The 16,787-nt window shown below is 30.1% G+C and overlaps 1 protein-coding gene and 3 non-coding genes across 4 annotated transcripts; 1 reads left to right on the top strand and 3 right to left on the bottom strand.

The window, feature by feature from the left end:
- The first annotated feature begins 244 nt into the window (after positions 1 to 244).
- Positions 245 to 1,868, top strand: LOC18048441 (thioredoxin-like 1-2, chloroplastic). Its single transcript, XM_006440556.2, has 4 exons — positions 245 to 611; positions 713 to 895; positions 1,034 to 1,198; positions 1,300 to 1,868. The coding sequence occupies exons 1-4, from the start codon at positions 351 to 353 to the stop codon at positions 1,552 to 1,554; spliced, it is 864 nt and encodes a 287-aa protein (XP_006440619.1). The 5' UTR covers positions 245 to 350; the 3' UTR covers positions 1,555 to 1,868.
- Positions 1,869 to 7,847: 5,979 nt separating this feature from the next.
- On the bottom strand, positions 7,848 to 7,925 carry LOC112100606. Its single transcript, XR_002906974.1, has one exon. It is a non-coding gene; the product is annotated as a small nucleolar RNA snoR122 (small nucleolar RNA).
- Positions 7,926 to 8,572: 647 nt separating this feature from the next.
- Positions 8,573 to 8,661, bottom strand: LOC112100596. The gene has a single exon (XR_002906964.1). It is a non-coding gene; the product is annotated as a small nucleolar RNA R44/J54/Z268 family (small nucleolar RNA).
- A 130-nt stretch (positions 8,662 to 8,791) lies between these two features.
- LOC112100595 lies at positions 8,792 to 8,863 on the bottom strand. The gene has a single exon (XR_002906963.1). It is a non-coding gene; the product is annotated as a small nucleolar RNA Z267 (small nucleolar RNA).
- Positions 8,864 to 16,787: the final 7,924 nt, after the last annotated feature.

The raw sequence follows: 16,787 nt of genomic DNA, 5'->3' as shown, positions 1-16,787 counted from the left end.
TTCACATTGCCTTCTTCCTTGTTCCTCTTCTGCTTTCATGCTTTGATATAAAAAAGATTGTGCTCTAATACCAGTCAGAACCCAGAAAAATCAATTTTTTTTAGCTCAAGTTTGCATTTTGATTGATAAAATAAGTGTGTTCTAGTTCAAGTTGCCTTTGTTGTTTGAAGATTTTTTTTTTCCTCTCCTGGGGTTTGTTTTGTTTTTGTTTTTTTTGTTCAAGATCCAAAAAAGAGAAAAGAAAAGTGGGTTTGTAGGTTTTGTTTTCTTTCATGCTTTAAGCTTTCTGAAAAACAAACCAAAAAAAAAAAAAAAAAGTTTTGTGCTTTGTGACATCATAATTAATAACCATGGCTTGTTCATTGAAATGTGGGATCTCTGTTTCTGTTTCTGTGATGAATGAGACTTTTCCGAGCTCAAAAGACAAAAGTATTGTTGGGTTTTGCTCCTCTCGTGCTCCTCCCTCACAAGTTAGAGTACTAACCTCAAAATCAATCTCCAAAATTTTACCTGCTTTCAGCATTCATTTCAAGGGCCAATCCCTTGCCGTCTCAGATCACAAAAGCTTAACTCTCTGGCATCTCAAGGCTCCCAACAAGTTCTCCATTAATGTAAGTGGAACAATTTTTTTTTCTTACCCTTTTTTCATGGTTTAATTTTACATCATGGGTATTTATTCTTGTGATGATGAATCTTTCCCTTTTGATTTCAGGCACAAGCATCGATTTGTGTTAGTAGAGCTATGAGATGGTGGGAAAAAACCCTTAAACCAAACATGATTGAGATTCAATCAGCACAAGAGCTTGTTGATGCCTTGCGAAACGGTGGTGATAGATTGGTTATTCTTGACTTCTATTCACCTGTTTGTGGTGGATGCAAATCTCTACATCCTAAGGTATTATTACTGTTGGTTTTTTTTTAATTGTTTTTATTATTATTATTATTATTTTGGTTGTTTAAGCTATGTTTTATAGATAAGCTTATTTGATTAATTATAGCTTCTCAAGGTTATATTTTGGGTTTAATTTATCAGATCTGTCAGCTGGCTGAATTGAATCCAAATGCGATTTTCCTGAAAGTTAACTATGAAGAGCTCAAAACCATGTGTCACAATCTCCACATTCATGTGCTGCCGTTCTTCAAATTCTACAGAGGATCTGAGGGCCATCTGTGTAGCTTCAGCTGCACCAATGCAACTGTAAGTTTCTTTTTTTAATCGTTTCAATTAAATCAAAGGCTCAATGAACGAACTTGTTCAATATTCATCAAATTCTAAGTGTAAAAGTTCATGTGTTGCAGATAAAAAAATTCAAGGATGCATTGGCAAAACATGGTACCGACCGATGTAGTCTTGGACCTGCCAAAGGTCTAGATGAATCAGAACTACTAAAACTAGCATCAATCAATGAATTATCAATCAATTTACCATTACCATCCGCTGTAGGAGAAGAGGTGGAGGATTTGGTGATGCAGAGTAGCATTGATTTGTCTGGTATTTTGAGCAAAGCAGGAGAGAACAAGACGGCACTTCAAGGAGAGGGTGTTTTATTGTAGTATTTGTAATAATCATAATAATAAGGTACTATAGTTTTTTTTTTTTCCTTAATTTTGTTTTTAGGTTTATGGGTTTGCAAATTGTGTATAGGCAATTGGCTTTTTCCATAAAGAGGGCTTGTGAGTTTTTTTCGATCAAGCCCTCGTGCCTAATAATACCTAGTAACCCAGATTGATTGATCGATTAATCTTGGTGTAATTTTGTTCCGAAAATTCATCTAGGATTCTGCTGTTGTTGTTGTACCCATTATCATTATGAATGGCTTCTATAATGGAAGCTCGCAATTGCTATAATACATACATAATTATCTTTTGATCTTTTCTTTTAAGGAGAATTTGGATTTGTTTGGGAGTGGGGTGTTGTAATGTTTAAGTGGAGTAAAAACTATCGTAAATGTTATAAAATATTTTAATAGTTGAGTTTTGACGGTCCAACTAACTTATTACATATTTAAATAAATTATTTATATCAAAATATATCTAGATGGTAAATAATTAAAAGATAGTATTTTTTTTTTTAAAAAAAACATTTTGTCTCATTAACTGGGTCAAGGTTTATTTTTTTCGATAATTTAAGGAAGAGGGTTAACACGTTTCCGTCATTTTTAGTGATCACGGGCAATATAGAGCAGCCACGTGAGTTATAAATAATAACTAAGAAATTTGCTTCAATACATCAATTAGTAGACAGAGATATTGTCGCCTTGCCGTCTAATTTTCTTAATATATTATTTCACCATCAATTTTTTTTTATAACTATTTTTTACAGAAATATTTCAAAAGATTTTAGTATATTAAGTGAAAAATATTATAATATTTAAAATTTTATCAATTATTTACTTTAGATATTTGAAGTAATCAATTTATAAATCTTTAAATAATTAATTTTATATTTTATTTTGATTCAAAGAATTAAAAATTGTACTTAACAATTTAGAGATAAAACAGACTTTCAATAATTGTGAAAATATTTTTAAAAATAAGAAATTTAAGTGATAAAATGATAATATCTTTAAAAAAAAACAACAACAAATGTTTACAAAAGCTTTGTAATTATCCCAACAGCTAGGCTAGCTAGTATTGAGAAGGCGACCCACCGATAACAGCAACAGCCACCGCCACCATGAACTGTATAATAAGAGAAACGCGGGCCCAAATGTAGGCATAAAAAGGGGTCAAATGAGTCAGATGCTCTCGGAACTGACGTGGATGGCTCAGAATTCCTAGTCAGATAGACCCCACCAAACCCCCCAAAAAAAAAAAAGAAGATTAACGCGGAGTCACTATGCAAGACGTGCAACTTGGACATTTACAAAAGTTTTATTTATTTTAATTTAAAGCCACAACAAAATATCACAATTATCAAGCGTTCGTTTTCTACTGTCAAAGCAAACGCCTTCCATCATTTTATTAAAGAAAAAGTTCAATTTACAACGCCAAAGCGCAGCCACCCCAAACGCACAATAAAGAAAAATAAAAATGGTCAATTTAGTTTCGCCTAAATAATAAATAAATAAATAAATTTATGTAAGCAAGTAAAACAACTGTTAATTATCATCAAATGTGTTTAAACAAATAAAAATGGTCAATTTACTTGATTGATGTAATTATCAAAAGTATTTAAACAAATAAAAAAAATGGGTCAATTTACTTTAATGATGTACATTTGACTAACAATCTTACATCTATTATTGTTGACCTTCAATGTTTATCCGGAATAGAGTTGTTTATGGCCCAAATGCACCTGGGCTTTCGGTGGGCCTCTGCTTGTTTAAGAGGGCCCTAAACCGCACCATATGATAATTCCTGCCTAAATTGATGCAACAATTTCAAATCCAACATAGATTTATTTATTAACATGAATAAATTTCTTTGTTAACTAATCCATAGGATCACATTTCATTTTGCACAAACATTGCAATCCCTATGAATTTCTTTATTAGCTCAATTCTTTAAACGAAAAATTCATGTTTGCTATGATTAGAGACATGAGTGAAGGTATCATCATGTGAGAAATCAAAAAACTATCATCAATCTCATATATGTAAATTGTAATCGGCTCTACAGAACCTAAGAACAATAGATCCCTAGTACAAATTTCAAGGCCATATATTATTATGGTGGCCATTAACCCATGAAACTTGTCAGAATATAATTAGTTAAAAAGTTACTTTCAATATAAAATTGAGACTTCATAGCTGCACATGGCTCCATACAAAATGAGATCTCTGACCTAAAATCAAATAGGGTATTATATTAACCAATTGGGTCTTGTCCCAGTGGTCAGGACCCTGCACTCACAACTGTGAGCGCAGCGATTCGAGCCCCCGCGACGCATGTAAGGGTTTATTTTCTTCCTTAATTATTAAGTGAAGGCAGTATTCTCCCTTTCAAAATATGAATGAAGTAGACATCCTTCGAATATTAGAGAGGGTAAAATCTGGACAGTGTTATATAAGAATTAATCTAAATTAGACCTAGTAATTGTCTGATTGTAAATATCAGTTGTAAATCTCATATAATATGAGTTGTAATATGAGCATTAGTCTCATGTAATTAAAAAAAAAAAAAGTACGGTATTAGACATATATCATGTTCTTGAATCTTTAGTTGGAGCCGCCTATGTTGCAACAGTTGCAACATACCACTACTTTTGTCATTTTATAATTTAACCATTGGATCCAAGGGCAAGAATGGTAAAAGCAAATCCAACGGCAGGGTGTATTTATTTTGGTTTTTTTCATTGCAATCCCTCTTATGTTTTGAAATGCCAGGAAAAAATATAATAATAATTATTTTATTTATTAGATTAGTTGTTAAATGATATGAATAAGGAATAAGTATGAAATTTAAGAGGACTTTTATTATTGATATTAGCCAATTACAATGCATGGTTTAATACTCGTTTATTTATTCCACAAATTCATAAATATTTCGTAATTTATTAATTATTACTATCATTTCTAGATCTACTCTCATTATTTAAATTTATTAATAATTATATATTAATTATTATTTTTATATTAATTATTAATATATAAATATAATATAATATAATATATTTTTAATATTATAATTATCATAGTAAAAATAAAAATATAATTTAAATATATTTAATGTTTCAATTAAGACAAAAGTTAGCACACTGTAGTGAATTATATAATTGGCTACAATCTAACTTTTAAAACTTCCAAACATAGGTAAGTAATAAATTAATGTGAATAATATTATAACAATATACAATATTATGTTCTAAATACATTCTAATGGTGCGTTTATTAAATAAGAATTGAAATGAGCTAGAATTGTAATAAGGAATTTGAATTAAAATAAGTTATTTACTTGAGCTATAGGAATAGGAATCGGAATGAACAACATTCTCATTTATGTGTTTACTTTATTTTATAATTGGAATAGACTATTATAAGTTATTAAAATGTCATTTGTTAATTGTGTCCCTAATATTATTTGTATATATTATAATTAAACAATAATAATAATAAAACTAAAAATAATAATTATGACAATAATGTTAATTAAAACAAAAAATTAAAAAATTTAACAATAACAATAATAACAACAAAATTAATTGAAATAATAATAATAATAATGATAATAATAAAAATTATTAATAAGTTTTAATAATAATAGTAATAACAACAATAATTAATAATAATTAAAATAATAAAGTTAATATATTTTAATAAAAATAATTTTAATAATAACAAGATAAATATTAATATTAATGAATTAATTACAGTATAATAACAATTAAAATAATAAAAGAAATAAATTTTAATAATAATAATGACAGTAATAATCATAAATAATAATAATTAAAATAAATAAAAATAATAAAATTTAATAGAAATAATCTTATATAATAATAATGATAATAATAATAATAATAATAATAAAAATAAATTAAAATTCTTTTCAAATGTCATTTTATTCCAAAAATGAACTTATATGTAAAATTTTGTTACGTTTAGTGGCTATTGAATTTTGCAAAAAATATAAGGTAGTGTAGTGTAATCAAACACAAAATGACAAAAGTTGTTGTATGTTGCAACTGTTGCAACATAGGCAGACCCTCTTTAGTTAGTAGGAATGGTAAATTAGTCCATCCAAATTGGATATTCATATATCCAATCTAATTGAATTGGATAATATCCACCCAAAATCTTTTTGAATACAGATACGGATATTTTAAAAAAATATCTAATTAAATATTAGATGGATATTCAAAATCCAAATAATTTATCTAATTTTAAGTTAAAAAAATCTATATAGTAAATACTAAAATGAAAAAAATAAAAACAAATATTATATGTTATCAATTTAGCAAATTAATGCTTTGCTTTAATTTGCAGATTAACGATGATGGTCTAATTGAAAATTAATGATGCGTTAGAAGAATGAATTTTTTGTATTTAATTTGAAATTAATTTGTTTTTTCATATTATAATTTCTTTTTGTTAATTCATAGTTTTGATTTTTATTATTTGAGATGTTTCGTAATTTCATATTATGATTTGATATTGGAATGTAGTACTAGTTTTACCTATTCTATATTATTATTTTTTATTTCATTTTTTAATTATTTTTTATATAATAAAAAACAAATATTCATGAATAACCATATTTATAAGGATGAAATCCATATCCATGTTCAATATTAAATGTTAGATATGAATATATTCATCATAGATAATTATAAATTTATACTTGGATAATTAGATATTTGCCATCCATATTAGTTAACATCGGTACCATAAATGTCTAAAAGAAACAATTTTAAAAGAAATTGAAATATTAATACAAATGCCAGTAACAATCCTAAAGCATTATTCAAGGGTCCATCCGTCCAGCTCCGGCTATGATGCAACAGCTGTATCAATACTATCACATCACCTTGTTATGGCACAATATGAATTTTCATATAAACCCTTGCACCCCTTTTTATTTATGAACAAATTAAATGTAAGATAGAGTTGGATGCTAAATAAAATGTGGCTGAATGCATGAAAAAATTAGCTTAATACTTACAAAATAAGAAAGGGAGTGCAAAAAACCATATGAAAATTTACAGCTCCGCTTGACACACAAGAGGGGGGGACAAAGCGCTAAATCACTAAAAATGGCCAATATTCAATTAGCTCAAATCATTAAAAATTTACCAAAGACTAAGAAAAAGGATATAATTACCAAACTCTTCCTGTTAGTTAAAACTTTCATGTTAGCTCAGCATCATGAACAAGAACAAAATAAGCTGAAGATTTCAATGTAGACTCTTCACCTCATTCTTGAGGTTTAAGGCTCCAATTATTCCCATCTCATGCTTAGTAGGTTCATCTCTGATTGTTAAATGTGAACACTAAAAAAGAACCAGGAAATAACAAACTAAATTATACAGATCAAAAACAAAAAAAGAAATTAAACAAGTTGGTCCACCAGGGTTTTGAAACCACAAAAATTAATAATCGAAAATAATATTTACCTGGCCTTCATATTTCAAATAGAAATGTTTATTACATAACATGTTCATGGAGCCCGATTTATGGGATCAGGCTGCAACATGAACATGATTCAAATCTCCGTTCTTGTTCAACAATCATCAGGCCTTTGCAACACCAATTCACTTATACTGGCAAGATAATTTAAAAGGCATATAGAATTAACTTGAATAGTCTCAAAGGGAAACGGGATAGAGGTTTACAAAATTCTTATTCACCAATCACCCATTACCCAAGGAACAAGCAATAACTAGTACCAAATCAGTTTAATCAAATTCTCGAGCAGGTGCAATGCCAGGTACAGATTAGGTTTCCCTCAGATTAACTTCTGTTCACAACATATATGCTCTTAAAGAGAGAGAGAGAGAGAGAGAGAGAAATAACAAATGAGAAGACAAATAAAAATGCATTGACTATAGTTATTACCAAAATGGCAACCAAAAACACACACATAGCTAAAGAGAATTCATGTATCATTTAACAGAAACAAATTAAGCAAAACTGCCAGATAATTGATAAGTTGCCTCAGATTATGTTCTGTTCTTAGCATGTACTCACAGTATATTTAAGACCATTATTGAGATCATAATTCATGATGCACCCAAAGAATAAAGCATTAGAAATTGTAATTTTGCAAGTTTGACAAGAAAAGATTGATTTTCCACCCCCCTATAAACTCTAACCAAATTGTTATTTAAAAAGAAAAAAAATTATAAAATAACTTGATGCTGGCTCAACTTAGTTTGGTTACATAATCAAAAAAGAAAATTCTCAATATGCCTCAGAGGTAGTGACAATTAGATTTCATCAGAATTTATATCTGATAATACGTACATTTGAGATGCATCATGGGCAAGTTGAGAACTTTAAAGAGATAACATATCATTCACAAAAACCACAAAAATTCAAAACATGTGCATGTGTCACGTGCATTAGCTGCTTCTACAAAATCATTGAAGTGAGAAATTTGAGTCTTTTTCTGAGAATATAAATGAGTGCCCAAAAGCATAAATCCACATGGCCTAGCATTGGCAACCCAATAGTGTCCCAGGAACAAATTTTGTTCTAAACAACAAGTACAGCATAATGTCATACAGCCATTGAAGTTAATAGTATTCAACAGTTATTATCAATTAAATTTTAACTAATGTGCAACAATGCAAACAAGCTAACAAATTTTAATAGATTGAGAAAAACACAACATGTAAAAGAGAACTCAGGTACCCCAGCCTGTCGCAGAAATCACTCATAGTAATTCTAGATAAAACCATCTTTGGCACCAGTGGAAGCACTGGAACAGATAAGCGTGTGTCTCAAATAAAACCTAAAACATGAAACCCAAGCCACATTGACAAATATAAAAGATTACTGTTAACCCAAATGTATAAAAGTCCATAAATTTTCATCAATGCAAGCAAAAAACAAATTGTGAAACCACCAAGAGATAAATTTTGAATCGAAGCAACAAAACAAACAACAAAATCAAAGAAATCAACATCATATATGCATCAGAGAGATTCCCATTAGACTAAGTCATCATTCTCCCTCGGGAGTAACTGATGTCCCTGTCTGTTTTATCATCAGTTGCATATTTTACAATACATGAATCCATTTTTCTTGAATGACGATCTTTCAAAGCATGTGAAGGATCCCTAAAAAGATTGCGTTGGAAAAAAAATAATGGTTAAAAAAAATAAAGCTTTGTTGACGTTAAAGACGGCCAAGTGCCTCAGATTAAATTCGTTTCATAGATGTAACTCTCAAAGTATATTTAACACCATCATAGGCACATACAAAATCATCTTTGACTAAAAACATTGAACAAAATCAAAACGCATGAACAAGGAGAAGGGGAAAAAGAATTCGAACTTTACCATGAGAGAGAGGTTTCAGGTAATGGGTATTAAATAAGGCCTGAGATTTATAAAGGTGAAGGAACGCTCAGGCGGTGAGAAGAAGGGATTTTTGAGATTGAGAGAGGCGGCAAATATTAGGGTTTTGTGAACTTATTATTTATATATGACGGGACAACTATTAGGGCAACGAAAGACATTAATGGAAATGGTTTATGATATTTTCACCAGTGCCCCTAAATTATTAATTATTTCAGAAATTTTGATTTTTCTTGTTGTTTTCCTGTTAAGTCCTCACAGTCCCAGCTTGAACTTGATGGGACTGAATATTGATCATGAATTAGCCATCGAGGTTTATAAAACCCCACTTTCAATTTTATTACACTTGAGGAGAAAATAAGTTTAGTGAAACTCTTTTTTATTCACTTCGCTCTAAATTCTTCAACCCGCAGCTGAATTCCTTTTTTTTTTTTTTTTTGCCTTCAATTTCTTCCTGGTTCAACAACCCACCACTTCTGCGAATCATTTTTTTGGGTATCTAACTCTTTCATTTTTCTAATTAGCCCCCTATAAATTTAAAATAATCTCTTTTTCTTTCTCCTCCTTGCAGTTTAATTATTTCAATACAAGAATACATCTTTTAAATTGTAAATCTAAAATGTATTTAATTTAAATTACTTATTGGCATTCAAAAATTTATCACTTGAGAGATTTTATTTGCCAATAAGATAGGCACGATTGCGTACGCCGAGTTTTGAACTGAGGAAGTACAGAATGAAATTCTGAAAAAATAAAAATCACAATTAGAAAAGTATTTATTTGAAGAAGGGTATATTTGGTATTAAATAAATGTAATTAATGGGGGTTTTAATAAAGATAAAACTGGGGTGTCAAAAGGAATACTCTTAGCCGACCTCTCAGCCTTTTTGTACTGTACTGGGCCTAGCTAGGTTTCGTTTCAGCCCAGGTGTTTACTGGGTTTAATCCACTCCTCCTTTAAAAAACAAAGGAGTGATGACACTTGACCCCGCAATATGTATTAGCAGCCCTCCTTTTCAATCTAATCTAATCTAATCTAATCTAATCTATATACATAGACCCATTAAAAAAATTAAAATTAAAATTTATGTTTTATCTGCACTCTCTCTTTTTCAACAATCCCAACTAAGTCCATCAACAAATTAAACAATATTTATTTATTATTATTTTTTTTTGAGTAAAACACAGTGAACAAATTGGGTTATCTAATATTGAATCGGATTCACGACCAAGCAAGTACAGATCATCGGCCACCAGAAATATATCTTCTTTGATTTGGAATTTAATTTAGCGATGAGCTGACTTTGTTGTTAACTTTTAAAAGAATATACAATTAGCTGTTATTGAATATGAAAAAAATCTTCAACTAGTTTGATAATAATGTTCATTTTCAAAGGAAACAAACGCCTTAGACGAGATGTAAAATTTATAATTTATCAAGTTTGATTTATAAACCAATTTGTTAACTGTGTTTTAAAAAGAAGAAAATTGAAAAATAAATGTTGTGTTAATAATTGTGATGGACTTGACAGTGATGGAGATTGGTTTAGTGGTGACTCCTGAAACGTAGAGGGCGTAGATGAGAGAGAAAAGAAAAAGTTCAGACGACAGGCATTTGAATGAGACGTCATGAGTGTATTTTGTTTTCTCATTAGTTTCGGGTATATATGGGGTTTTCTCCTTGGTAAAATTGAATTATGGTGCTTTGTTTTTTCACCCTTAGTTCTTATATATTCAATGAGTTTTTATGAATTTGTATGCTATTAGAATTAGTTGAAACATACACGTAATAAGAAACGAATGGAAAAAAAATATATATATATTTAAGAAGCGTCTAATTTTTTTTAAGTTAAAATTATAAAAAAAAATATATTTAAAAGTTCGAATATATTAAAATTGTTTTAAAATAAAAAATACTTTCGTAATCACATTATTAAAGTTATAATTTTTTTTTTATCATTTATCGTTTTATGTATGTGATTATAATTCACACTCTACACCTTAAAACACGTCTAAAATAACCACGGTTTATATTCAAAATGTAAAATTATGGAGTTATTTAAAGGTGGTGAACTGTCCTAAACAATTGTACAATCTGTATGTGTCAAGACATTTTTTTTTTTCCATTTGGACAGATTGAAAAGCCCCAATACGGAACGAAGAAAAACGGACAAGCTAACAAATGAGATTTGTAATCACATAATTGTCGCAGAGGTTGATTTTCGATTAAAAAATAAGTTGAGAATCCAGCATCGATTCTCTTTAGATTTGATGGCAGCGACGGCTCGGCCATTAAGCAAATAACACCTGGTTTCGGCTTTTTAAGTGGGTGGTTAAACTGAAAAGAATGAAAGATATATGCTTCAATCGCACCTGGTAACGTGGAACTTGGTCTGATCGAGTGCTGGAGAAGCCGAAATCATCTGGGGACGTTTCTGGTCATTTTCTGCTGCGGCGGTGCTTATGTTATGTCATGGAGATTGCAAAGATCTATATTTAGCAGTATTGAATGCGACATTCTTTGATATCGTTGCCAGTTGCCACCACCACCATATCTCCCTATGTTGCAGTACTGATTTATCGATTTGTTATCAACAGTTGTTTTGAAGTTACTCATTGAACCTTCCTTGCGTCCGCCCGGAGGACTTAAAGCCAATTTATTTTATACATATATATATATATATATATATATATATATATTAATTAATGCTAATATAAAAATTTAACATGTATCATACTAGATAAAATAAAGTTAGTTTAAATTGAGATTCAAATATTAAAATTTTAACATCTTTTATTTTCATTTTAAATAACTTTTTTAAAATTATAAATGATTTATTGTAAAATGACTTTGTGAAAACAATTAGCCCCTCTTTCTTATTATTGATGTTGAATAGTTATAATTTAAAAGTTACAACACTAATATATTTGGTAAATATTAATTACTGTGACTTATAAGTATATTAATATAATTTTGTCAAAATTATTATTTGAAAAATTATAATTATTACATATCATTAACTTTTATTTTATAATTAAAGTTTTTTTTTTTCACAATAGTTTTAGCTTAAAAGCAATAGCACAAACAGAGTCTTAATATTCTATAATACATGCCTAACTTCCAAGAAAAAATGATTATCTACAACATGAAGAGATAAATTAGAACCATTAGTTAATGAATTTAATTTAGTGAGAGTTGATTTTTATTAATTTTTTTAAAATATACAATTAGTAATTATTGAATAAAAATGCAAAATTAATTAAATCTTTAACTTTATATTACATGAACGTGTAATAAAAAAATTATAAATAAAGAATTCAGCACTGATCAACTTAATATTGAATCGAAATCCTTCTTAAGTTTAAACTTTCGGAAGTTCCTTTCTTCTCTGCAGAGAAAAAGGAAAGAAACTTAAAGCGGAAGGCTGCCAGAGAGTGGAAAATATTCCTCATCTTTAACTTCGACCTTAACCTACTTCACTTACGTAAACAATGATAAATAATTTTTAACAATCGTATTCGACGTCCAAGTCAGCCCATGCATGGAGCCAAATCATATTTATAACCAAATCTTAATTTCTAATTTCAAATGCTTTTGGTGAGTATCTTGTCCGGAAAAGACGGTGTCGACTTTTGTGGTTTACGGCTGCCATTCCAGAAAGAAAATTGCTTTACAACTCTCGGACTCAACGGATGATAAAGATCGATGCACATGGGCTCGGTCCCCTAATTTACAAAATATATTTGCATGCGTAAACAGTCGGGTTTCCGTATATGTCAGTAGTCACTACTTTTGATATGTTGATTAGTGAAGGAGATAACAAATAAAGTGGCAGTTAGTTTCAATTTAGCGAATGTGAAAAGCTTGGCGTCTGGTTCACGGCACTATCGTAATCATGCCATAATATGAACACTTCTAAGCAATTCTGACGAGTGCATGATATCTCGACATGTCGATTGATTCTTTCTTTTTCTTTTTTTTTTTGGGGGGGGCGGGGGGCGGCTATACGTATGTTATGAGAAAAGAGTAAAAAATAAAAAGCTATCTCTTAAGTTCTCGATTTCACACAAGAAGAGTAAACAAAAATTAAAATATTTTTGATAGATACTCTTAAAATTAAATTATAAACTTGTCCAAAAAAATTATCTTCGTGAGATAGAAGTCAACAGGTTCATTGATGTGTACTTGGGTGCATATATATAGGACCTAATTTTTCTTTAACAAAATCCTCAATTGAGGATTCTATGAATTCTATCTATATGATGGTGTTTGTATATGGTCCAATTTTTCTGCGTTTGTCAAGTAAATTGATATGAAAATTATTTTTAAGATTCGTTATGGCCAGTAAATTGTGAGGGGATGTAGTCTCAGCATCTCCATTTTACCGATGATTGATTCATAACATCGTCAAGTACAGAGCAAAAAGACACGAAGGGGACCACTTGAAATTTACACAATCCATAGAGAGGTAAAAAATAAGATTGGCTGTGGCGATCAGTTTGTTCAGCAAACTCCGGTTTCTTCAGTGTTGAAACCAAGCTAGGAAAATGATGCATGGATTATGAGACAAGTGCATCACTACGTGCAATCCTATAACCCACTTGACATTGCCTTCATCAACCTAAATGCCTGCACCTGATTTCGCCATCTGCCCCATCTAAATTCTCCGTATCCAAAACCTTTAGTGCACTAGTTTGACAACTTGTTTTTGTAGGCTCGCAATTTCGATGATAATGATTTCATATTTGAGATTGATTTGTTTTTACTGATTAAATGTGCAAGGTTGCAGAAACTCTGAAAAGAACAGGCAGATGAGAAAAATTATTCTTATCATCTGCTAAGTTTCTCTGTAGAAGTTGACGCAGAAATTAAAGAGAATGAAAAACACTGCATGTACCTGAGCATTTTTAAATATGATGTCAAGTACTCATCATAAATAGAACTCAACCCAGAAATTAACCTGGTTAATTTGTAAGAAAAGGGTACCATTGGTTCATGGTATGTTTATTCCATGTGGGATTAGGATAATAACAATTCACCATCCTCTGCAACCCTCGACAGGTCGCCCTATTAATTTGTAATTGGTGTCAGCGCAAAACACAGAGCAGGCCGCCGGTGTATGCATGTAATCAGAGTATATATATATGTGTGTGTGTGTGGGGCTTCATGATTGTAGCAGCTCTCGCCCCATCTATAACAACAGTCGCGAAGCCACACCTATATTGATCCCGTACTATCTATGCGGTGCCTTCTCTAATACCAATTGAGTTGTGAACACATATCACTTTTTGTACGTACACATCTCTATAGATTATGTATGTTGATATTTGTTTACTCTTACATGACCACCGCGTACCCCCAGCTAAATTCCACCAACAGAATGGTCCAACCAATTTATAATTGTCATATGGTAATTCTTTTCTTGTTAAGTTTTTGAACGTACTGTTCGAGAGATTGTACAAAACATATACAAAAGCTATTTATTAGACATCATGCTTTTGTTCGGAGCCTATTTTTTACCGTAGTTATGGTTTTACTACAGCTAGTTATGTGTAATGATTGTACGTATACAAAAGCAAGAATTTGATAATTTCGTGTTGCACTATAATTTAATAATGTATTAATGGGATGAATAAGGCATAAGAAACAAGAAAGCTGTGAAAGAAGCTGCTGAAGATATATATTGCAGAAAAAAGAACGCTGAAAAAGCAACTAATTAAAGAGAAAGATATTACAGACTAGACTAGGTACAGAATTATTCGAGTGGGCGGAAAGCATGGGGAGGGAAAAAAAAAAATCCTTCGTGGACCGTATAGTTAGCAAGGCTTCTTCTATTCCATCTTTCTATTATTTAATTACTACCTTGGAGAAATTGTAGAATATTTCTGATGTACTACAATCAATTGATGTACGCATGTCATATGTAGTTGAATTTAACCAAACTACTACTTGCATGATGGTTTTTCAAATTAAATACACACATATCATAGCAACATTTACTTGTTACATGAGTGACATAGTACCTCTGATGTATTTTAAAATTTCTCACCATTATGGCCAGGCAAGGAAAAATTTTAGAATACCTCTGATGTATTATAACCAATTGATGCATGCATGACATGTATAATTGAATTTAATATAATCACCACTTGCAGTGGCGAAACTAAGGGTTGGCTAACCCTGGCTGCAGGCCGGATTAGCTTTTTGAAAAAAAATAATAATTAATTATAATTTATGAATTTTTCTTTATTAATACTTATAAAAAAATAAAAGAGTAAAAGCTTATTTAGTTCCTATATTTTAATATTAGTGTCTATTTAGTCCATATATTTTTTAAAATACCTCAAAACATCCATACCGTTAAAGTATTAATGCCTCTACCGTTACTTTTTATTAGTTTTTGGCTTACTTTTATAATATTACCCTTTTATAATATTTTTTTTGTTTGGACATTAATAAAAAGAAAATAATTAAATTACTAATTTAACTCTAAAAATAAAAATAAATTTATATTAATTTTTAATTATTAAAAATTAAATTTTCAAAAATTGTATGCAAACTACCAAGTGTTCAAATGGTGCTTACAAAAAAATTAATATAATTTTTTTAATTTTCTAAGGTTAAATTGATAATTTAATTATTTTCTTTTTATTAATGTCCAAACAAAAAAATTATTATAAAAGGGTAATATTATAAAAGTAAGTAAAAAACTAATAAAAAGTAACGATAGGGGTATCGATACTTTAATGACAGTGATGTTTTGAGACATTTTAAAAAATGCAGAGACTAAATAAACACTGATCTTAAAATACAATAATTAAATGAGTTTTTACCCAAAATAAAAAATAAATTTAATAACTCACCCCAAAATACGGTGCTAGCTTCGCTACTGACCACTTGCATGATGATTTTTCAAAATAAATACACATATATTATAACATCATTTACTTATTATATGACTAACATATCTCTAATGTATTTTAAAATTTCTCCCATCCGAGATTTTGCTTGTCAGCTTCTGAGGAAGCTGCAGCAAATTGGCAATAAATGTCGTTTAGTATAGTAAATGATGTTGAGCTGTTTCTTTGGTCCTATCAATGTAACAAGTTGTTACATCAAACGCACATGCATACATCATCTACAACATCACCCATGTGTTACCTCCGTTTAATCTGCGTGCAGCATTTAATGAAACCACTATCCATATTCATATGATAAACGGGTCAAATTTGGCATCACCATTTTCATACTTCATGGTTCTGTAGATAGTAAGGATCATTTAACATGAAGTGTTTTATTTGAAATTTGGTCGGTTTTAAGCATGCTATTTGGACTAAGCTGGTCTGCTCATTTATATGGGAAATTAAATGCAAGCAATACTGGTCTTCAACAAATTTTTGGTGCCTTGATTTGGCTAGGGCCTGTGGTTGATGCCATGTCATTTTCCAAAGAACAAGGCCGGTGCTCTCCGAGCATTAAGATAGTAAGCTTCATTAAAAGAGGTTGAATTGGTGAATATTTCCTCGAGAATTTTCCATAGATGCTTTGATTTTTTGAAAGAGAAATTGTAATGTATCTTTTTTGACTATCTGGCTAACAGTCGTGGTGTCGGGCTATTAAAAATTGATTCTCATACTGTACGCAAATAATTGCTTTAATAATCTTGTCATTTTCTTGTTTTTAGCTGTTAACAAAGGCATTTTCCTTGCATAATATTGCAAATCATTAGCTAAAAAAATGTAAGCATAGTTGCGTACTTTACACTTCTTATCTTCTTTGTCTTATCCATGCTTTTCACTGGTGCTAAAGTAAAAGCCAAAAGAA

This window comes from Citrus clementina, unplaced genomic scaffold (genome assembly GCF_000493195.1).
Source record: "Citrus clementina cultivar Clemenules unplaced genomic scaffold, Citrus_clementina_v1.0 scaffold_3, whole genome shotgun sequence".
Lineage (NCBI taxonomy): Eukaryota > Viridiplantae > Streptophyta > Magnoliopsida > Sapindales > Rutaceae > Citrus > Citrus x clementina.
This window is presented reverse-complemented; position numbering and strand designations above follow the sequence as displayed.